The 23,742-nt window shown below is 35.1% G+C and overlaps 1 protein-coding gene across 8 annotated transcripts in view; it reads left to right on the top strand.

The window, feature by feature from the left end:
- The window catches only part of LOC125668022 (neurocalcin), a 36,897-nt gene that overhangs the window by 7,444 nt on the left and 5,711 nt on the right, over positions 1-23,742 (top strand). For 2 of the 8 annotated variants that reach the window (XM_048901754.2, XM_048901752.2), the window contains exons 2-3: positions 197-234; positions 20,581-20,998. In XM_048901754.2, the coding sequence (XP_048757711.1) occupies positions 20,621-20,998 (378 nt within the window). In that variant the 5' untranslated portion in view covers positions 197-234; positions 20,581-20,620. Of the gene's footprint in view, positions 1-196; positions 235-3,260; positions 3,403-9,646; positions 10,496-10,778; positions 10,880-17,919; positions 19,251-19,297; positions 20,375-20,580; positions 20,999-23,742 lie in introns of those variants that run through there. The other 6 variants (XM_048901757.2, XM_048901756.2, XM_048901753.2 and 3 more) reach the window with 6 other exon arrangements.

Here is a 23,742-nt window from a genome sequence, read left to right as displayed (position 1 = left end):
CAATGATATTTCATGTGTATAGTGTGGCTAGTGTCATACGATCTGTCCGTTTGCAAGACGCTAAAATATATCGGTTTCAACTTTGACTTAAAATTTGAAATGTATGCAGAATCTCTGGTGACGATGAGCTGTGAAAATAATGAAATTCATGAAACTGATTTTGGATTGATACTAATTTTCACTTTACTAATTTCAGAGAGAAGAGTGTTCAGTACTGACAAAATAGAAATTCATGTAAGTAATTACTAATTATTAATTAATTCCATTCAATTTCTTTTGTAATTACTATATACTAATGAAACAGTTTTTATACGCCCGTCTGTAGATGGGACGTATAATGGCACAGCGATGTCTGTACGTCCGTCTGTCCGTCCGTCCGTTCGGGGTTTTCTCTTTATAATTTCATTTCCCTTTCACATATCATGCTAAAACTTGCTGTGTAGCTTCTTTGTGGGTCACTCTAGATCATACTGCAATTTTGATCCATTTCGACCTTTTTTCCAGGAATTTTGTTCCTTTATTTGGAAATAAGTATTATATGGAGGATACATAATATGTCCGCCCTACTCCTCCCACAGTTTTCAAGTGAGAGCCTTCTTATTTTGTGGAGTGTTTGTATGGGTATTGAAGATGTGCATGTGGGATGGATATTGATTTTCTACAATTTTTGAGAAAATTACAGGTTGTTGAACTTAGTCTATTTGGAAATTAATATTCTATGCAGGGTACATAATTTGTCTGCCCTACTCCTTCCACAGTTTTCAAGTGAGGACTGTCTGTTTTTGTGGAGTGTTTGTATGGGTATTGAAGATGTGCATGTGGGATGGATTTTGATTTTCCACTATTTTTGAGAAAATTACAGGTTGTTGAACTTAGTTTATTTGGAATTTAATATTCTATGGAGGGTACATAATTTGTCTGCCCAACTCCTCCCACAGTTTTCAAGTGAGGACCTTCTTATTTTGTGGAGTGTTTGTATAGGTACTGAAGATGTGCATGTGAGATGGATTTTGATTTTCTACAATTTTGGAGAAAATTACAGGTTGTTGAACTTAGTCTATTTGGAATTTAATATTCTATGGAGGGTACATAATTTGTCTGCCCAACTCCTCCCACAGTTTTCAAGTAAAGACCATCTTATTTTGTGGAGTGTTTGTATGGGTATTGAAGATGTGCATCTGGGGAAGGATTTTGATTTTCTTCCATTTTTGAAAAAATTACAGGTTGTTGAACTTGGTCCATTTTGAGGAAATCTCGATTTTTAAGCTAAGACCCTTTGTTCATATGAAAGTTTGTCACAGCCTCATGATGGCTGATACTACATGAAACAAAGTTATACAAATTATAGCACAAGAAAAACACCCTATGTAAGCATTTCACGGGCGTATTATGTACTGTTTGCAGTACTCTTGTTGTAATTTCACATGACATATATATGAAAGGAAGTTTGAACCTAGTATATATGTAAACAACAGAGTGATCTTTAGTCCTTACCAGTTTTATCTGGTCACACCAAGAGGAATCTGACAGATTCAGTCCTACTTTCTTAATGCTGGGTCTTTAGACTGTGGTAGATCATCTGAGTGTTTTAACTTTGTGTGCTTGCCTGAAGATGTGATGTGTTCCTTAATATATGATAATTGAAACTTTTTAGACTATATACAACATTGGTTGTATGACCTAGTGAATTTGATGATTTCCAAAAAAGTTAATAACTCCGCTATGTTGATGATCTTCTTGTTCTGATGACGACCACCCCTTGGTTGAAACCGGTCAACCAAATAAATTCATCGTGCATTCTCATAATGTGTTGGTGATCTGTTTTAATTTTTTTAGGATTTCCAGAAAAAGTTAACAGCTCAGTTAGGTTGTTGTTGTTGTCGGTTAGGCTACACTGGTATTTTCTTTCGTTGTCCGTTTTATTGTTTAAGTAGCTGTAAGGTAAAGGCACCTGAAATCATTGACAATATTGATTTCCAATGATTGGTGTCAAAGCCCAATAATCTTTAGATATCATACAATACTTGAATTTTTTATGCCATCAGGGGACATGTTGTGCTCGGTCTTTCTAACTTTAGTCGTGATGATAACCTTTTAAGTTTGAAATATATGTTGTCTAAATAGAAACTTCATACTTGGTCAACTGAAAGGTCAAGGTCAAAATGGTGTGACTGATAAAGGTCAAGGTCATATATCAAGGTAAGATTTGTCATAATTGAACTGAGCCACACTCAGGGTTATAGTGCACCGGATTTGATATTGTTGCTCTGACAATGGATTATTAAGAATCAAGTCCACAGAATTTCACTGCACTATAGAAATGTATTTACTTTCTGGGCTTCAGTTCCTGAAAAAGAAAAAACAACAATTAATGTGCAGTCTTTTATGGTAAAGATTTTGTCCACTGATTTACTACTTTCAACTTATTTTAAAATAATCAGGTGGATAATGAAATACCCATAACATTAAGAACAAATAGCATATGTAAATGTGTATGATGTACATGACATTGTGCATCTAGCAGGGCTAACCGCTTCACATGTTTGAACAGTGTTTGAAATTGGTTAAAGACTTGGTATAGACCCCAGGTCCATGCCAAAACAAGACGACATAGACCTCATTGAATTGGCATAGACCACAACATTGAAAAAAAAATAACACAAATTTAAAACATTTTCGTTTACTTCTAATGTACTTAGAAAGTATATTTTCTTTCCATTTCCATAACAATATTCTCCTTTCCTCGTAACTTTTATCATATGTCGACTGACCATACAGGGTCCTTTGGGATAACTTCATTGCTTTATAATAAATCTAGAAAATTGGCATAAACAATTTGGTCTATCTCAATTACAGTTGGCATAGGCCAGTGTCATTTAACATAGACTTGGTCTATCGGTCCATGGTTAATTTCGAACACTGTTTGAACTCATCTTCCAAGCAACACAAAGATGTTTAGGTCAAGTTGATAGATTATAGATCTAGCATTCTCATGTAAAAAGACTGATACAATACTTGTATAGAGTAAATACTAACCTAGAGCAAATTAGATAATGTAGGACGATCTTTAGATCTTGTGTCAATTTCAGAAACTGAATGACCTAATTGTTTATATGATTAAACATGTACTTTCTTTTTATATACCTGTAATCGTTTATGATTAAATGTGTACTTTCTTTTTATATACCTGTTTAAAATCAGATAGAGAACTGCTCCTTTACAACAACAAAAGCTCCACAGTGATTAGGTTTCTTACTGAGCATCTGTTGAACTCTATAGCGGCTGAGCCCGATCTCCACACCTTCTCTGGGCTTGGTTAATCTAACATAGTTTTGTAAACAACAAACCTTGTGTCTATTATTTTCCTATGGCTCTCAGTCTTGTGTCAACATGGTAGTTATGGTGGGTTTTATTTTTGTTTTTGTGAGATTTTAAAAATAGGTGTTGATTGCCTTATTTGTGTGCTGTCTTAGAGCTAGTTTGTTTTAGTTTGCCAGAACTAAGGGCATTGAAGAAGTGGAAAAATTAATCAGTTATGCCATTCACGTTTTGATATTGATTCTTGGACAGCCGTTGGAAATTCCTCAAATTGATTACATACATAAGGGAAAATAGTAGCAGCGTGTAGCTGTTGATAAAATGGAGAAATAGCAAGTCCAGAAATGTTGAATTTAGATTGTGCTTTAATGTTTATCAGACACCCATTAATTTGGGTATCTCTGACACTTCATTGGTTCAGGTGCTTCAGGAATTAATAATGTCTTGGTCTTGTTAGATTTACTGACGGTCCTAATATAGAATCGCATCTGCTCAGCAAACATGCTTTGAGAGTATTATGACCCCTTATAAAGGGTTATGAAATATTCAGTTTGATTAAAATGTACTATAAATGTGAAAGGAAACCCCTGGGAATGATCACTACTTCAGTTTATAGTCATGGTTTAATCTGCAGTCATATAGGTAGTTTACTTGCATCCAAAATAGAAAAATAGTTTATTTTGATTTTACAATAGGAAGTGTTGATCTTTCCAGTAAAAATCACATTGATATTGTAGTTCTAGTCAGTCTGTGACCTTTATTGAATGTACGAATGTGGATAGGTCTCCCAGAATAGACTAAGGATGAATTGGTTTTTTCTATTTTTAAAGTTAGATCATATTTACAATGTGAGAAAGGTATACGTATATTGGAAATTAAGGGTCATTGGTAGAGTTTTGGATTGCGTAAAAGAATAAATGGTGATGTTCTTGATGATGTCAGAATTGTTAATGATGTAATGTACGTGCCAAGATTGTCCGCAGGGACTGTATATATAGTGTGATATGTGTGAACTATGTGGTTAAGGACTCGTAACAAGAATTTTACTGGGTATTGGTGATGTCAGCAATACTCTCTTAATTGGGTACTCGTCAGAAGATCGAATTATCAAATTTCAAAATTCATGAACAAAATTAAGAAAAGTTTATCAGAGAGATTCTTTAACTTTTCACTGAAAAACAAATTTGATAACTGATTCATTAGTTAACTCATTATGTGTTAAATCACTGTGCTTATATTGCAGTAAGGAGAAAATGTCATTTCATCTTTGTGCTGTTTGATTGCCCGGGTATTTAACGAGCCTTATCATGTCATGTATTTAAAGTAACATGTACTATTAAAGTAATTAGTCCCCATCCAAACGAAACAAACAAAAAATGTAAAACCATTTGATACATATTTATTGTGTCCTTTTCTTGTTTATGAATAAACAGAGTAATGGCTGAAGTCATTTTGTAAAGATGTGACATGAATGTTAGTGTTGATGCTTTCCTCTCAGGAAATGCTATTATCATTTTCAATGCCAAAATAGCTTTAGTTTAAGGAGATATACTACATTGTCATAATGGCTGACTTCCTTTTAAAATATGAATGAAAATGTAGATATCAACAATATTTGTACTGTTATATTTCTTTTGAATTGGATTGCTCAAGGGCGAGATCAGAAGATCAATGTCAAAAAATAATCTAAATTCAAATAGTTTGGGGGAGGGGGGGGGGATAAAATCTCCCGTAAGTTTCTGTCATTCAACATCGATTACACTTGAGTGGAAAAAGATGAAAAAAGAAAAGCGACTGTTAAATATCACATAATAATATTACATTTTAATGAACATTTCATAGTTTTAATGTACACTTTCATTTGTGAATGAACAGTAGAAATAGTATACAGAGTGTTAGTTATAATCATATGTTTTTACTTGATGATTAGCTTCAACATTCATCATATTTAGTTTTAAGGGGAGGGGGGTGTCTTTGTGAAAACTATGTGATTTTAGTTTTTTGTCTGACATTGAACTTCTGATCTTGCCTCTTAGCTTGGTATCTCATTTGGTTAACGTGTAGACAGCATATCTGTAGATCGTGGGTTGAACGCTCTTCTGAACCAAAGGCTCAAAGAGCTAATGCTATGGCCATTTGTGCGGTGTGCGTAAACTTTTTAGAAAAAGGGCTATAACTCAAGAACCCCTTGGCCAATTTTTTTCAAATTTGTTACAGGGTATCATTGGCCCAAGGGCTTTCATACATACTAAATAGAGGGATGTGACCCTTTAACAAGGGGAGATAATCAGGAAAATACAAAAAAAGTAGTGGTTGCTAAAAAATTTTCTTCTCAAGAACCACAGGGCAGATTATCACCAAACTTACACATAAGGATGAGGATATGTTGTAGATTAAAAATTGTTCAAGGCATTACCCTGGGGCAAAGGGCGTGGTCTCAAGGTCACTTCAAAGTTGACCTAAATTAAAAAATTTTTTAAATTCCTTAAATCTTAGATATTTTAGTCATTATAAGGACTAGGATCATCAACTTTTGACAGTTGATGCATCTTAGGACCTTGTGTCAAGTTGTCTCAAAAGTAGGTCACGGTGACCTACTTTTTGAATTTTGCAGGTATTTATTTTAAAATTAATTTTGATGCATATCTTGGACACTTTGAGGCCTATGATCATCAACACTTGTCAGTTGGTGGATCATGGGACCTTGAAATGCGTCAACTGAAAAATAGGTCACCGTGACCTACTTTCTGAATTTTATGGCTTATCATTTATAGATATATTTTAAGTTGTTATCATCAAATCTTGTAAGTTGATGCATCTTGAGGCCTTGAAACATATTTATAAAAAAGTAGGTCACAGTGACCTACTTTTTGAATTTTGCAGATATTCAAATTTCACATTTTCAATTTTAGATGCATATTTTGGGCACTGTAAAACCTAGGATCATCAAACTTTGTCAGTTGATGCGTCTTCAGTCTTCGGTTTGTGTCGACCAAAAAGTAGGTCACCGTGACCTACTTTTGGTATTTGACAGCTAAATTACTATATTTCAGACACTATTTGACCTACAATCATCAAACTTTGTCAGTTGATGCATCTTGAGTCTTCGGAGTGTATCGACCAAAAAGTAGGTCACTGTGACCTACTTTTGGCATTTGACAGTTATATTTATATATTTCAGTCACTAATTGCCCTACAATCATCAAACTTTGGCAGTTGATGCATCTTGAGTCAACGGAGTGTGTCGACCAAAAGTAGGTCACCTTGACCTACTTTTGGAATTTGACGGCTATATTTATATATTTCAGATACTATTTGACCTACAGTCATCAATCTTTGTCAGTTGATGGGTCTTGCATGTTCGAAGGGTTTCGACCAAAAAGTAGGTCAACTTGACCTACTTTTGGAATTGGATACCTATATTTATATATTTCAGATACTATTTGACCTACAGTCATCAAACTTTGTCAGTTGATGCGTCTTGCATGTTCAAAGGGTGTTGACCAAAAAGTAGGTCACCTTGACCTACTTTTGGAATTGGACGGCTATATTTATATAATTCAGATACTATTTAACCTACAGTCATCAAACTTTGTCAGTTGTTGGGTCTTGCATGTTTGAAGGGTGTTGACGAAAAAGTAGGTCACCTTGACCTACTTTTGGAATTTGACGGCTATATTCGTATATTTCAGATACTATTTGACCTACAGTCATCAAACTTTGTCAGTTGATGGGTCTTGCATGTTCGGAGTTCGCTGACCAAAAAGTAGGTCACCATGACCTACAATTGGAATTTGACAGCTATATTTCAATATTCAGATACTAATTGGCTTAAAATCATCAAACTTTGTCAGTTGATATTTCTTGGGTTCTCAAAATGTGTAAACCAAAAAGTAGGTCACATTGACCTACTTTTTTTTAATTCTTAGGATTTAACTAAAGATTTAGAATACTAAGAGGCTAAGAATAGAAATGGTGTGGTTGTACAATTTATCAGAAGAGCGATTCTAGGCCCTTGGGCCTCTTGTTTCAGACTGCTTTCTACTAAAACTGCATTTATTTAATCAAATAAAGTAAAATTTGAAAGTTTTCAATTTCAAAATAAAGTACATATCCTCCATTTTTCATCCTTATCAAATTCCTCCTTAAATTCTTTTGAGTGTGTTATTCCTCCTTAAATTCCTTTAATGTGCTATTCCTCCTTAAATTCTTTTGAGTGTGTTATTCCTCCTTAAAATCCTCTGGTGTGTTATTCCTTCTTAAATTTATCTGGTGTGTTATTCCTCTTTAAATTCCTCCAATGTGTTATTCCTCCTTAAATTTCTCTAGTGTGCTATTCCTCCTTAAATTCCTCTAGTGTGCTCTTCCTTCTTAAATTCCTCTGGTGTGTTATTCCTCTTTAAATTCCTCTAGTGTGCTATTCCTTCTTAAATTCCTCTGGTGTGCTATTCCTCCTTAAATTCCTCTTGTGTGCTATTCCTCCTTAAATTCCTCTGGTGTGTTATTCGTCCTTAAATTCCTCTAGTGTGGTATTCCTTCTTAAATTCCTCTGGTGTGTTATTCCTCTTTAAATTCCTCTAGTGTGCTATTCCTTTTTAAATTCCTCTGGTGTGCTATTCCTCCTTAAATTCCTCTTGTGTGCTATTCCTCCTTAAATTCCTCTGGTGTGTTATTCCTCCTTAAATTCCTCTAGTGTGCTATTCCTCCTTAAATTCCTCTGGTGTGTTATTCCTCCTTAAATTCCTCTAGTGTGCTATTCCTCTGGTGTGTTCTTAAATTCCTCTAGTGTGCCATTTCTCCTTAAATTTCTCTGGTGTGTTATTCCTCCTTAAATTCCTCTAGTGTGTTATTCCTCTTTAAATTCCTCTAGTGTGTTATTCCTTCTTAAATTCCTCTAGTTTGCTATTCCTCCTTAAATTCCTCTGGTGTGTTATTCCTTCTTAAATTTCTCTGGTGTGTTATTCCTCTTTAATTCCTCTAGTGTGTTATTCCTCCTTAAATTACTCTAGTGTGTTATTCCTCCTTGAATTCCTCTAGTGTGCTATTCCTCCTTAAATTCCTCTAGTGTGCTATTCCTCCTTAAATTCCTCTGGTGTGTTATTCCTCCTTAAATTCCTCTAGTGTGCTATTCCTCTGGTGTGTTCTTAAATTCCTCTAGTGTGCTATTTCTCCTTAAATTTCTCTGGTGTGTTATTCCTCCTTAAATTCCTCTAGTGTGTTATTCCTCTTTAAATTCCTCTAGTGTGTTATTCCTTCTTAAATTCCTCTAGTTTGCTATTCCTCCTTAAATTCCTCTGGTGTGTTATTCCTTCTTAAATTTCTCTGGTGTGTTATTCCTCTTTAATTCCTCTAGTGTGTTATTCCTCCTTAAATTACTCTAGTGTGTTATTCCTCCTTGAATTCCTCTAGTGTGCTATTCCTCCTTAAATTCCTCTAGTGTGCTATTCCTCCTTAAATTCCTCTAGTGTGTTATTCTTCCTTGAATTCCTCTGGTGTGTGATTTTGAATTCTCCTTAAATTTCTGTGGTGTATTATTCCTCCTTAATATGTAAATTTGCCCTGACACCTTAATTCCAGGATAACAAGTTTCGGTTACTTTGGTATAAAGATATGGGGTCTGTTGCACCAGCAGTGGATGTACACAGTATGTGTACTGCGTTATTGTACATGTGCTGTATTACGCTATGAATCAGTGTTCATTAAACTCAAACAGAAAATTTGTCCAGTGGTGTTCTTTTAAAGGCAAACATATGTGCATGAACATTTTGCATTTCAGTAGGAACTTTCAAGAGTTGCAGTTCTTCTTCATGTGTCTTGCCTCCTTAATGCTAGTTTTTGATATGTTTGGTAGACTGGGGTTATATGCAGTATTTGTGTCTTGCCTCCTTAATGCTGGTTTTTGATATGTTTGGTAGACTGGGGTTATATGCTGTATTTGCATATCCTATCTCTGGTTGAAGTAGTAGAGATTCTATAAAGTCGGCTAAAATAGCAACTTTTAAGTGTTAATGTAATGAATGAGGAGTCGTTCTGTTTCCTGATTATACTTCTGTTAGCGGAATTTATTGTTGCTATCGAATGTGTTACTGCTATAAACATATACCACAGAAATTAATGTGACCAATTCCTTATTTTGAATACTTTTATAGTATCACTTTAAACTCTTTTTCTTGTGGCAGAATTTGAAATCAATATATATTTACTACATGAGATTCTGCATGGAGTAGATGTTGTTTTATTCAATAATGTTATACAATTCTCTGCATGGTAAGTATGACCTTTAAGAAGAGGGTAATAAAACTGTACAGCTCATAAATACTGATAATGCAGAAGCTGACGGACATAAATGGAGACATTTTATTGCTGGATGTCAATGTTGAGGACCAGTGTACAGGGATAAGATATCATTGTCAGGATTTATTGAAATTTTTACTCCCAGTGTTTTCAACGAATACACTGTTCCTTTTGTGAACTAAATCTATCGGTATGTGCATGTCAATAAGACTGTTGTAGTAGTTTAGAGCTAACAGCTTGATTTTTTTTATATTCATAAACTGTTGACTTCAGTCAATTTCAGTGGAATCCTTTGGCTTGGCTGTTGTCACGCTACTTTTGTTCTCTTGAACTTCTCGATTTATTATTTATACTAGCACCACGTTCTAGTCTTGTCTCATTGTCTCATTCATTGATGTTATATGTAGCAATGAAAACAAGAACTAGAAGTGCTGTGGTTTTTTTTCCTGCCAGACCTTCAATCGACACAAACTTTTATATATTTATGTGAGTATTGATCCGTTGGCGACTGTAGAGAAAATATGACATTAGCAACAAGCCAAGGCTGACAACAATTGTGAGCGAAAAGAAGGAAGACAGATCTTATAGATGTATTTTTTTCTCTCTCATATTTTTTTGCTACATGGGAATTATATTAAACCTGAGGAGAGCAATATGGTGTAGTGAGGCGGTTTTCTGGGTGTGCTGGAGTTGATATTTCTGTGAGAGGAAGAGATAAATTGGGTGGAAGAGGAAAGTGCCACTGATTGCAAGTTTACAATTTTCTGTCGTGGTCTTCTGTCATTGAGGTCTCTTGACAGATTCCTTCACCAAGAGCAAAGGATCACTTTTACTGCCATTACATATATACAAATTCAAACCCTTTGACTTTTCCGTTTAAAAGGTAAGAACATAAGAAATCTATTGTTACCTCACCCTTTAAATTCATTTCCCCAGATTTAAACTGAAAAAAATAAGAATAAAATAAGCTTCTACTTTTGAATGTTTACTTAGTACAAAACAGATGTGCCAGAAAAGGCTCAGATCGACTCATCTTGGTAATTTCTCAATGAAATGGGTATTTTAGTTCATCGATTCAGAGAAAATGTGGAAAATAAACTCAGGCTTTGTATTGAAATATTGACACACATCTGTTTGTTCATGATTCTGAAAGCCTGAAAATTATATGATTACTGAATCATTATCTGCTCAAATGGCTAGCCAAACACTGGAATGTAAATTTTACTGAGTTCATCAACTATGGTCACTTGCCTTGAATGATTCTATCGTAAGTACACAATTTTCACATTCTGTTCGTAATTTATAAGCACTGCGCAGATTTGCAAATGCAACATTCATCTTATAGGATGTTGTGCATGTGTGTTGATACAGAGAGGCAAAATAATTAAATGTTGCTTACAGCAGAACTAGACTATCATTCAGTGCAATGGTTTATAATCAGATTAATAACAACTGATGATTGAGTCTGACCAACACTGTAAGATGCAGATTAACTGTCCAGCATGAGGACCGTATATACACTGTATAAGTCACAGTGGGTCATAAGTAGAATCAGCCAGTAATGAACAGCCTGAGTTTTCACAAAAATAAGGAAGGGCAAAAAGGTAGCGATTTTGTACAAAATTTTGAAAATCTGAAAATCTTGATGGAAAATTATTTTTCAATTTATAATTCGCATTCACTACTAAAAAAATCAGAGGTGTGACAATATATCAAATATATTGATCACAGTCTGTATGATACACATATCGTATCATCAGTATGATCCACGTATCGTATCATCAGTATGATCCACGTATCGTATCATCAGTATGATCCACGTATCGTATCATCAGTATGATCCACGTATCGTATCATCAGTATGATCCACGTATCGTATCATCAGTATGATCCACGTATCGTATCATCAGTATGGTACTGTGATACAGGTGTGTAAGTTCTATTTGTCATTAATCAGGATTGATTCTGAGGATGATGTAAGTTTAACCCATATTCTTCTAGTAATTTCATTTATACATTTAATATGTATTAATAGAGGAAGTTCTGTGATTTTACCTTGGCTATAATAAATGTACTACCGCTACAGGATGAAGAACAGAAATCTTGAGTTATAAATTTTTTAAGAGTATTGCGATACGTGTCATATATTACATGTTCGTTTCATGATATGGATGGTATTGTGAGGTAGACTGCAATACTCCGGCTTATAATGAAAAAATGAAAATTTTGTCTTGGCAGAGACAACGACAGAAAAACTTCATTTTTGTTATAATTCGATAAAAGTTCGATAATTTGGTGCTGTTTATAAAAAATTACATGTGAGTACTTAAAAAAAAAAAACTTTAACAGGAAACAAAAACAAATCACAGTTGATTTGTCAATCAAATATTACAAAAACTGCACTTTAAGAGTCAAATGGGCAGAATTCATGAGTAGTGGTATAATTTGTGATAGTTTAATGATGTTAACAATCAAGGAAACTATAGCCAAAGCTCTTCTTTTTTTTCATGCAGGCAGTGTCCTTTTAACTCTGATATATATCAACCATTGGTTTCTATAGATTTTTGGTAGGAACTGATCCTCGTTGCCCCCAGCTAAGTGGAAATCTTATTTTATTTATTAGTTTTTGTGTTCACTAATTTAACTAAACTCCTGATTAATGACTAAGCATCTATTTTCAAGTCCTAAAATAAACTAAGTAATGATCGCTCGACATGTATTGTTTTTATATTGCAAAAAACATCCCAGTGAACGTGGACTTTGTCAATATGAATGTATAAATACGGTTTATATTTTACAGGGTACTTTACAGAGATTATATATGACTATATAGATTTTATAGTTCTCTGAGATGCACTAGCTATCATTGTGCCTAGATTGTGCTTTCAATTGAATTCACAATTCAAGTCAGTTTCATTTGAGGATGGTGAAAAAAGTCTAGAATTATGCAATTTCATAGTATTTATTTGGGCCCTATCTACGGGAGGGTGCCCTATAGTGATCAGCCTGTGTGTGTGTGTTTGTCCGTCCTTCCATTCAAACGCTTTTCTAAACTTGGCTCTCCCTGTGGATAATGAATTGAAAGTAAACATGATCTTATTTATATCAATGGGTTTCAGTTCAAGTTTGAGTTTGGGCTTTAATTGTTAACCCATTTTTGAAAGAGTTGAGGCCCTTGAAGTTAGCAAATTTCAAGGATTTGACAGTTTTCCAGACTTTTTTTGGCTACCCCTGCAGCTTATGATTTTAAAATTGACACAAACTTAACTTATATCAATGGGTTACAGATCTAGGTTGATTATGGGGTTTGTTGACCTGGTTTTGAAAGAGTTGTGGACCTTGAACCTAGCAAATAATGCCACAAAGCGGGGCCCTTTTGTGATGCTTGGCATCACAATAATATCTAATTGTAAGAGGCGAGGACAAGAATCCCATAGAAAACAGGAGTGACAAATCAGGTTAAAGATTGTACATGTAAATTGGCTGCTAAATGCTAAGTTTGGAAGATGATGGTTGAAAATATTTACAAGACTTGAACAAAGATTTTTGTTGAATTTTTTGATTATCAATAAAGCATTTAGAAGTGGGATAATCCAGCTCTAGTGAAACTCCATCTTCTCGGTGCATGTATTTGTAGATCACTGGATGACCATGTCTTACTCATCATGAAGGTAATATAAAGAGGTAAAAGGAAATTGCATCTCAAGTTGATTCCCTGGGCATCCAAGAAGGTGCTATTATTGTATGATATTGTGATGTGTGCATTTCCTGATGTCACTGTTTTCTCCTCCTTAACCACCCTCGTCCATTGACAGGTCTTTTAAGGCCACGAAGTAGAAGTAACAGGGGAGAACCACAACATAGACATCTCATTCTCAGAAATTCGTTAGGACACAATATGGGGTTGAGGTTGACAGCTTTCTCTTAGCAGGCTTTCACAGCCAGTCCTAGACAGATTTTAACTCAATTTGAAAAAAAATTGTCCTGTGGTATAATGTCACCCTGCAGAATCCCATAATTGCTGCCTTGTGCTAATGGAACCACTCTATATATGCTAGACTGAACCATTTACTACTAAGATTGTATCCTTGAGCTTTTTTGTAGTTCATCCCTCTTACCCACTAATTAGCCCAATCTTTTAAATGAGGAGTTTTATTGCCATTTTGAAACCATCACTACAATAGTTGCAGGTGGTATCCAGGGATAATGGCTGTCTTTGATGTCGCACAGTCATGTGTCAGGGGTTTTACTACGTCATGTCACAGCTAACAGACAGCTAACGTTTTGCTTTGACCTTTTGCAGTATGAATTAGAAATGTAAAGTCAATTGCTTATTAATTTAAAGAATTTTTTTAGTCAAATTCTTGTTTGTTAGATTTGGCTTTTGATAATTAACTTTTAAATTTTGTGTGTGAGAGATAGAGATGGATGGAAAGAGAGAGAAACCTTTGGATATTTTGGACAGTGGTCAAATGTCGAGATCAAAGTCATAATCAAATGATGACCACTTTAAGACAGAGATTTTTATACTAGAGAAAACTTCAGGTAAGGGGCAGGGCTTATTCTACTGGTGCTTTCTCAGGGGAAGAGGGCTTCCCAACTCACTATATGCAGGAAGTAGTACAACAGAACGACCAAGCTTTTCTCGTAAGTTGAATCAGGTTTGCAGATTTAATATGGAGTGAGAGATTGAATGAAATAAAATTCAGAAATTTATATTATCCAATGATTTATTGAAACTTCCACGACACCTCCTCTTGTCCAACATGGAGTACTCGGTCAATATTCACACTCTGTGTATTCCTCCAATGGATGGATGGGAGTGGTTCCCGATGGATTGATGGGAGGGGTTCCTGATGGATTGATGGGAGGGGTTCCCGATGGATGGATGGGAGGGGTTCCCGATGGAGAAGTCGAGGCCTGGTGTTCAGTGACATTCTCATTTTCCTCTGGGTCTCAGTCCCCGTTATTATCAGTGAAAAGTGTCTTGGTTGCTGCTAAGCTTTCCCTATGTGATATAATGTAAAGCTAATGATGTCCTGATTTTCGTGATCATGCCAGTGGTAAATGAGAAAAATAAACATGCAGTAAAGTACAGTATGTATACTTATCCATTATTTTACACGCAAAGTTATTTTTACTTACAAAGTTTTGATTTGGCAGTAGGTTTCCGTTTTCTCTTTTTTATGGCAGTAGCAAAAGATACTTTATGGTTGAACCCATGAACCACAATGTAGGATTTTGAACTTTGAGTTAAATTCTGTCAAAATTCAGATAGTGGTAAACTTAACTTCTGGCTCACCCCCCCCCCCCCCCCCCCCCTTTAAAGAATATTGCTATGTGTGTGTACTGTCAATAATCCATTATTTTGATTTACTATTTTGATTAGCTTACCATTTTTCCTAATCAGCACATACTGTATGCTGTTAATTGTCGTTAAACACATGAGGCGACCACGGTTGTGCTTATTAGGTTATGTCATTCAATACTTTCCTCTTTGTTTTTCCATCATGACTGACAAACAGCAATTCCTTCACTTTTGACCAAGTTAGTTTTAGAGTGGGCTTAAAATCTCAGCCTTCACTGTTAATTTAAAAGTCAGAGGTTCAAGGTCAAGGTCATTCTGTTGACCGAAGTATGAATACTGGGTCAAAAGTTGAAAATGTGAGAAGGCCCATAGAAAGCAATTTTAAGAGGGGGGGGAGGGGTATTTAAAGTTTGGAGGGGGCAAAACTTACCCTGGACATTATATCATTTAATTGAATTAGGTTTTTATTCCTTGAATTAAAATACCCTCTGAAACGATCACTGTAAACATTATTGTCATACTTTTCAACATGCGGTATGTATTCCTGCTATAGCTAAGTCCATGGTCACAGAAAATCCACGTAATTTCATAGTAGCGGATTTAAAGTATGTAAGCTAATTTCATGTAAGCCATATAATGCAACTCAGCGAAATTTCATACCCGTAGATCAACCTAAAAAAAAATGATAATCTGTGAAATTATGTTTCTGTGGAATTAAATATGTCCACAGTAATTGTTGTGGCCAGACATCAAATGTTGTGGTTTTGCAATTTCATTGGTACCGTAGGTAAATTCATTAGTGTTGACTTTGATCAGTAATGATTTATGGTCGTGCTTTACCATGAAAACATAGAAAATTGTAAGTCAATGAATAATGATGAAACCACGGTGTAATATACCTTTGGAAATGAAGGAGAACTGTATGGAGTAAGATGCACACGAACAATTTTATTAAACTATAAACAATGTAATTATTAATGAAGGGATATGAAAGCTATAGTGGGGGCGCTTTTCATGGTTATAGAATACTTCCAGTTGACGATTAGGATTTAACTGTCATTTAATGCAAAATTTGCAACATTGCGGCAAGGCAAATTGTTTGCTTTAATGAAAAATTGAGCCTTATACTGATGATTTTTTTTTAATATTAGTTCTTCTTTCTCTTTGGACTCATAAATTTTACTGTTTTAATGATGAAAAACTTTTATCACTATAAAAAATAGAAACTCACAAGTTTTGTTATTGATTCTATGGATGATAAATAATTCACAATATTGATATCATTTGCAGCCACCATATGATCTGTGTTTATTGCTATCAGGATGTTGTGAATATTTTTTTGTCACTGGGATTTAGCGGAACATTACATCAAATCTCGGAACATATTTCGTATTGACATTAAGGAAGATGAACGATCGGAGAGGGATGGAATGCAGTTCAGTTCATTTGATGGTTAAAGTCTCAATCAAATTTGTGTTGCTATTTGGAAGCAGAAGCAACACTTTGGGATTATTTTGTCTGTTTTCTGTCCGTCTGATTTCTGTCAGATCGCGGTGTTGAGTATACTATGAATTCATATAAGGAGGAATAACACACTAGAGAAATCTGATCTGGAGGAAAAGTGGATACGTACAAAAATATTTTTTTTAAAGTGTCAAATTAACGTTATTTAGTTATAAGAATTCTGTTTTAGTTGAAAGTGCTACCGGTAATGTGAAAAATGAAAGAAATAAAACCTCTGTTAGACTCGAATACACAAACCTTAGATCAGCAGTTGGGACAGAAATCTACTAAGCTATACTCAGCTATGCAATCAGATTTAAAAGAAATATACATGTATTGCTGATATTGAGATTTTCATTCGTTCATTTCAAAAAGGAAGTCAGCCATTATGATGATGTACTGTACATTCCTCCTTCAATTCTTAGTTAGGGGCCAATTTTTGCCATTTTTTGAGATTTTACAGTTTCGTTGGGATACAATTTTCTAGCTATGGTTTGTATACTAACAACTCAACTTTATGACAAACTTTCCATATTTATGTAGCAATATTCCATTATCATCTGCATATGGTGTTTATATCTCTCAACTGATTCGATACACAAGGACTTGTTCTGCGTATGGTCAGTTTTTAAATCGAAGCAGGCTACTGACAAACAAGTTGATGGTACAGGGGTTCCAACAGTCTCGTTTAAAGTCAGATTTTGGAAATTTTATGGTCGTTATAACGATCTAGTTTGCCAATACAACCTATCATTAGGTCAAATGCTGTCTGACGTGTTTCATATCGATTGTTAAGCCGTTCTTGGCACACTGATTTTGACTGCGGATAACTCCGTTTACCTGATCAGGATATAGGGCTCACGGCGGGTGTGACTGGTCGACAGGGGGTGCTTACTCCTCCTAGGCACCTGATCCCATCTCTGGTATATCCAAGGGTCCGAGTTTGCCCAACTTTCTATTTGGTATTGCTTATTGGAGTTATGAGATTGATCACTGTTTGTTATCTTCACCTTTCATAGAAACATGATATAAATTGTATATTTCACTGCAGATTGAAATTTATGGGATAGGGGTACCCACAAAATTGAACCTCTACAAAATTCTAATGATACCTCCTTTCGTTAGAGTAATTTCTAAATGACTTTATACTATAATGATTGATAACACCATCCCAGTATTGTTTGTCCATTTTTCACATGTTAGAATAGAGTTAGTATTCGTGCAAGTTAATCTATATATAAGTGTCCCATGGTTTGTCCGTCCACCTGTTGACCAGCAAGGAACATAATATGTGGGTTCCTTGGTACACCCTATTAGTATTTTGTGTCCAGCTGTTTGCAGATGATGGAGAGAGAGAGAGAGAGAGAGAGAGAGAGAGAGAGAGAGAGATAGAGAGAGAGGGGAGAGAGAGAGGGGGAGAGAGAGAGAGAGAGAGAGAAAGAGAGAGAGAGAGAGAGAGAGAGAGAGAGAGAGAGAGAGAGAACATTGATTGGACAGTTGAGAGGGAGGGGGATTTGTTAATTATTGTAGATATTAGAAATTTTCATGATATATTTAATAGAATCTTGTTCTCTATCAGATATAGCCCAAAAGATGGGATAGGTTGTGGAAATTTTAAAAGAAGTCTATTTTTTAATGGAGGTGTGGACAGAATCTGATTTACCAAATATAACAATTCTATATCATGATTAGCTTTTCAACATTTCCAGTTTTAGTCCTTATTCAGATTCTGTATGCCCAGAATCTTGCAATTTTAAGCAGTGTAACTTTGATCTGGCCAATTATTTGTAGGCCTCCTGAGTCTGTAGTCAAATCTCTGTAGGGTAGTCACAGCAGAGGGCCGAAAATTGATTTCTGTGTGCAGTCCATAATTATTGTTAACTGTAGGAGTGGTGTTATTTACTGCCTGCAACTATAAGATTATATTAACTCAAATGAAAGATTTAGCCGAACTAAAATGTGGTGTTTCAATGACGTGATTGTACTGGGCTAAAATTGTGATTTGTTGAATGAAATGGGATAATAAGCAGAGAAATTATCGATTTGTTATTCTTAAGATCACTAATTCTATTGCAAACTAATAGGTACATAATACTCATGTTACCTAATTGCGTAAGTCTTAGTATACAAGTAAACAGATCGAGTCATTACTGGTTTGAGATGAAACTAGTTAACTCCTACTGTCTGTAAAGAATACCATATGTTGGAACTATATGTAGTACGTATAGTACTCTCCATGCAATTAGTAGTTGCTTTTAATGGAAAATACCATTGCCGTTATTGCGGATGAGTGGGCAGATGTGTGATTTATAGGGTACTTCAGATGTACTGAGATACACATAGTGTTCTGAAGACTTCCACGATACATTTTTACTTCACTAAATGAGAAAAACAAGAATCATTCAAAACAGCTGAAGACCCAGGCTAATAGTACACACACTTCTGTTCTGTATGACAGGATATTAAACCTATGAGTAGAGAAAATTGTAATCTGGTATAATAAGCTCCTGTTTTGAATGATGAGGTTAATGGGTTCAATAAATTTCACAATGAGAAAAGACTTTAAAAGACCTGCAGTTTTGTTGAGGATTATATTTAATGGTTATGAAAATCTACCCAGGTTTGTGTACATCTTGGACTGCCTACTTATTGAAAGTTGATATAAAAACAGTGAACTCCAATTTAATGCAGCGGGACACTTTCATTGAAAGGAAAATTTTGATTAGATTTTTGTATCAGTTATAAAAGGAATATAGACAGTTCCCAGTCAGGATTCTCATACTGTAGACGGGACTGATGAGACACATGGAAGTGGAAATAGATTTCTGTAAGTCTTCATCGCTTATATGTTGTGCTGATCATGTCAAAGTTAGGAAATCAGGTCTATTATTGACTGTTCGAAAGTTGCCCATTTTAATTCCTTATTGGGTCCATTGCAGCATCGCATTACCATTGAATGTAAAAACAATTTTATATTCTCTTATTCGTCTAACAGTCCATCTTTGCTGGTTCAGTGTGAGCCCTATCGGTAGTCTTACATGCTGCATGAAGCTTCACGCTCCTTTTATTTATTCTCCATGCCTTTCTCACAGCACAAACGAGACAGATATTAGAACAATAATTGCAGCACTTTTATATTGATTTTTCACATTCATGTACATAATTCAGGAGGTAATTATTGGCTTCTGCTAAGTTTATTTCCACTGTCAATTGAGATTCTGTTGATGATCAAATATACATAAATTGGGTATCGCTGTAATGTTTTGTTGTATGTTAAACATGAAAAGATCAGTGAAAAAACCATAGTTGTCCTATTTAGAACACATAATGGGGTGATTTAATGGAGTCATTCTGCATAAAAGTGGATGTTGGAAATCTTGGATGGGGGTATTTAAAATGTGTTTTGTCTTCGTACAGATTGGATTTTTTTCTGCTAAAACTCGTGAATATTTGAGCGATTAACAGGGCAAATATGGTGCTACTCGCCCTGCAGAAAAGCAATGTAGATAGATCAATTTTTAGACCTTATGGCAGAAAGCAGACTCCGTGGAAGAGTCCCAGCGGATTCACTTTTATAACATCTTTTGTATAATGCTGAATAGAGTCACAATATTTTCTCACAGATTTAATTACCTTCAAAACAAAGACTGTTTTTTTGTTCTGAGAGCCAGGGCCTTTTTCGATCTGTTGTCTAACAAAGGAAATAATCAAATCAATAAAATAACAACACACATAGTATAAAATGATTCCATTTTGATAGCCAGCTCAGGTGAACGATACAGAAAACCTTCAGCTGTTTTCTGGAGAGAGTTTGACTGTTAGCCTTACGAAAACACTTTGTTCGTATGTCTGTGTGTGGTGAAGAGTTATGTAAACACAAACACACAGTAGATATGACTGAAGTTTTTTAATATATAGGTACTGGTGTTTTATTCAAGATTAAGAGGGCAGGTAGGTTATGCATATTTTTTTTTGTTTCAGGTGGCATATGAAGACATTCATAATAATTTTATTTTTTTAAATTTTTTTTTTTACAAACCTAATTGCAGTGGTTAATCACTCGTAAAGCTTTGATTTAGAGAAAATATTGTATTATGGTACATTTGAGAATATAATTAAAAAGTGTTTCTGATTAACGATGTCTGGATTATTTTCAGGTGTTTAACAGGTGTCCCCTTACAGTAGAGACATCACATCATGGGCAAACAAAACAGTAAGCTCAAGCCAGAGATCCTGGCGGATCTGAGGAGCCAGACGGAATTCAGTGAGGATGAACTACAAGAGTGGTACAAAGGCTTCATTAAAGACTGTCCCAGCGGCCACCTCTCTGTGGAGGAATTCAAGAAAATCTACGGAAATTTCTTCCCTTACGGTGATGCATCGAAATTCGCTGAACACGTATTTCGGACTTTCGACCAGAACGGTGATGGTACAATAGACTTCCGAGAGTTTATCTGTGCTCTAAGTGTGACATCGAGGGGAAAGTTAGAACAAAAACTGCGATGGGCTTTCAGCATGTATGATTTGGATGGAAATGGATACATTTCAAAACAGGAGATGTTAGAAATTGTGACGGTGAGTTTGCCGTTTTCTTTCACATTTCTAGTTATTGAGATGAAATGTTTGTAACGTACAAAGTACAAGATCTCGCCAAGTTTTACTGTGAAAAAAAAATTGCTAAAATATGAATCCTGCTAAAATAAGTTAAAATGTTAATGCATCTATATACACAGAAGTGTATGAATGCTCTGTAGTATAGCTAAAGGCATTAGAATGGTCACGACAGGTGCCCCTTCAGACAGACTAGTATCCTAAAATGTAACTACACAGAAAATCTAATTTGATTATACTTCTCCACAGTAAACACAAGTATTGATTAAATTTTTTACAAACGTGTAATATATTTCATCCCAATTTCAGCTCACCTGAATCGAAGACTGAGCTTTTCTGATCAAAGTTTGGTAATACCTACATCTCCCATGTTTTTGCCTTTGATATCTCGACAAATTGTAGTGATCGCCACTTCCTCATGAATGTGTTGAATTTGTAAACAATGCGTGTATGAATCCAGATAACTATAGTGCATCTATTTTGGTAAACTTTGTCTATGAAAATTCATGAGGTTATGAACTGCAATGCTTCATACAAGCATACTTTTCACGACGCACACCAATTAACGCTTCATGAAAAGTATGCTGGTGTCATAGTTCATACCCTCATTTCAAAACTTTATTTCTGAAGTGAAGATTCAAGACAATGTTCATAACATGACCCCCTGCATTAGAACAGAGCCACAAAAGGGATTCAATGTTTTAAATAGGATGGAAGAATTGTTTGAAAAATTTCTTATCAAGAACTACAAGGGAGCTGCAGACATGAGTTTGTGACCATCATGGCCCCTGGGGCTAATTCAAGTTTGTTCCTCCTCTACAAGCTACCCTACCCCCCCCCCCCCCAAGCTAAATAAAAGTGGAATCCAGGGTTTTATTCAGCATTTAGATGTTACTACCCATTTTAAATTTATGGGGAATTTTTGAGAATGCAGTCATGAGCTTCCAGGGGTGGGGGATGGGGGGACATCCATGGAATATAATATCCACAGATTATAACAGCCATATAAAGTGATTGATTACTCATTTTATCTATATTGTAAGTCTGACAATTATAGAAAATTACTTGGAATATATAAAAATTATTTTTGTTGAAAATTCTCACACAATTTTGTCAAGTCTCTACAAATGAAGGGTTTTTTTTAACTGTGGAAGGGGAAATATCCATTTGTTGCCAAAGGGGAAAGGTACCTTATACCGGTAGATAAATCCCTGGAATCACAAGCAGGCTTTAAATTGATATCCAAGTATCCTTTTTCACATTTCCAATGTTTTTGCCTTTGATATATATACAAATGGTAATGAGAGCCATTTTCTTATGAATTTATTGCAGTTGTGAGTTATGTGCGTATGAATCCTGATAAATATAGTACATCTATTTTAACATGTTCCAGTTCACACCATCATGTATTTTCAAAAATATTAAAATTTATTTCTTTGATATTTACATTTTGAATGTTTTTGGCCTTTGATATCCTTACCAGTGAGCGATTCATGAAAAGTATGCTGGCTGTAAACTGTCATAGTTCATACCCTCATGTATTTTCAAAAATGAAATTTATTTCTTAATCTCCAGGGTCAAGGTGGGGCCACAAGAGGGATTTATGGAATACATGTATAGGAATATGTAGGAATTTAATAAAAAAAATGTTTTCAAGAACCACGAAGATGCAATTTTTCAACTTGCAAGCATTCTCATATTGTACTGATTAAGTTTATTCATACCAAGACCCTGGGTTCGGTGGGGCCACAAAAGGGGGCATCACTGTACATGGGGGAAGTGCAGAGGCGTAGGTGAGTAATGTGACCCTTTGGTCTTTTGTTAAAGGTATATTATTTTGCGAGGCCTCGGTAACCTTTTAACATGATCATGAAATTCTGTCATTATGTGTCGTCTTGTATGAAAAATAATAGCAGTAGCATGCAGAAACAAGCACTGAGTGATGGCTCAGAGGAGCTGATATTCTTACAAAAAAAACTTAATGAAGTTTGAACTTGAAGCATATTGCATAGGGATTCAGCATAAACTGTCAATTTTTCAGAACAACTTCTGACCTTTTATAGAAACCAATTCACTAAGGAGTCAGAGAGGGGGATGTTTGTTCCTATACCCTTACATGGAATATTCTGTGGAGGAACGTGATTTCCCTGGGGTACTATAACTTCTGTGTCATTCAGAAATATGACTTTGACTGTGTCACCATTGTCATTTGACTAGCAACAATGCACAGCAAATGTCATTCTGATTTTTCATTATCCACATAGGAGGTAAACCAGATGTTGTCGGGCGAGATCATGAATGAGGAAATCGTGACCCAAACGCTGATCAATCCCTCAGAAGCAATTATTGCTAATTAATCAGGCTAAACACATGAATTATGCGCAAAGCAAATCCTAGTTATTTTTTTTCTACTGTGTTAAATGTTATGATATTTACATAAGAGTATTAAAGATTCATTCATTTATTTATTCTATTATCCCATGAAATGAAGTTGCAGAAAACATACCAGTAACAAAGAGTTTGTAATGAAATGGCATCCATTATTTAACATCATGATCAATTTCAATAAATCTCTCTGTTTTATTAGTATATTTCTTGTGATACTTTTTTAACATCTGAAAAGGATTAAATGGGTACTTTAATTAGTTTAGAATATGTATACAAACAATAATTTCACACGCTTGTTCACAGTACTGAGAAATTAAGAA

This window comes from Ostrea edulis, chromosome 4 (genome assembly GCF_947568905.1).
Source record: "Ostrea edulis chromosome 4, xbOstEdul1.1, whole genome shotgun sequence".
NCBI classification, from domain to species: Eukaryota; Metazoa; Mollusca; class Bivalvia; order Ostreida; family Ostreidae; genus Ostrea; species Ostrea edulis.
Note: the sequence above shows the minus strand (reverse complement) of the source record. Positions and strands in the feature narration are given on the sequence as shown.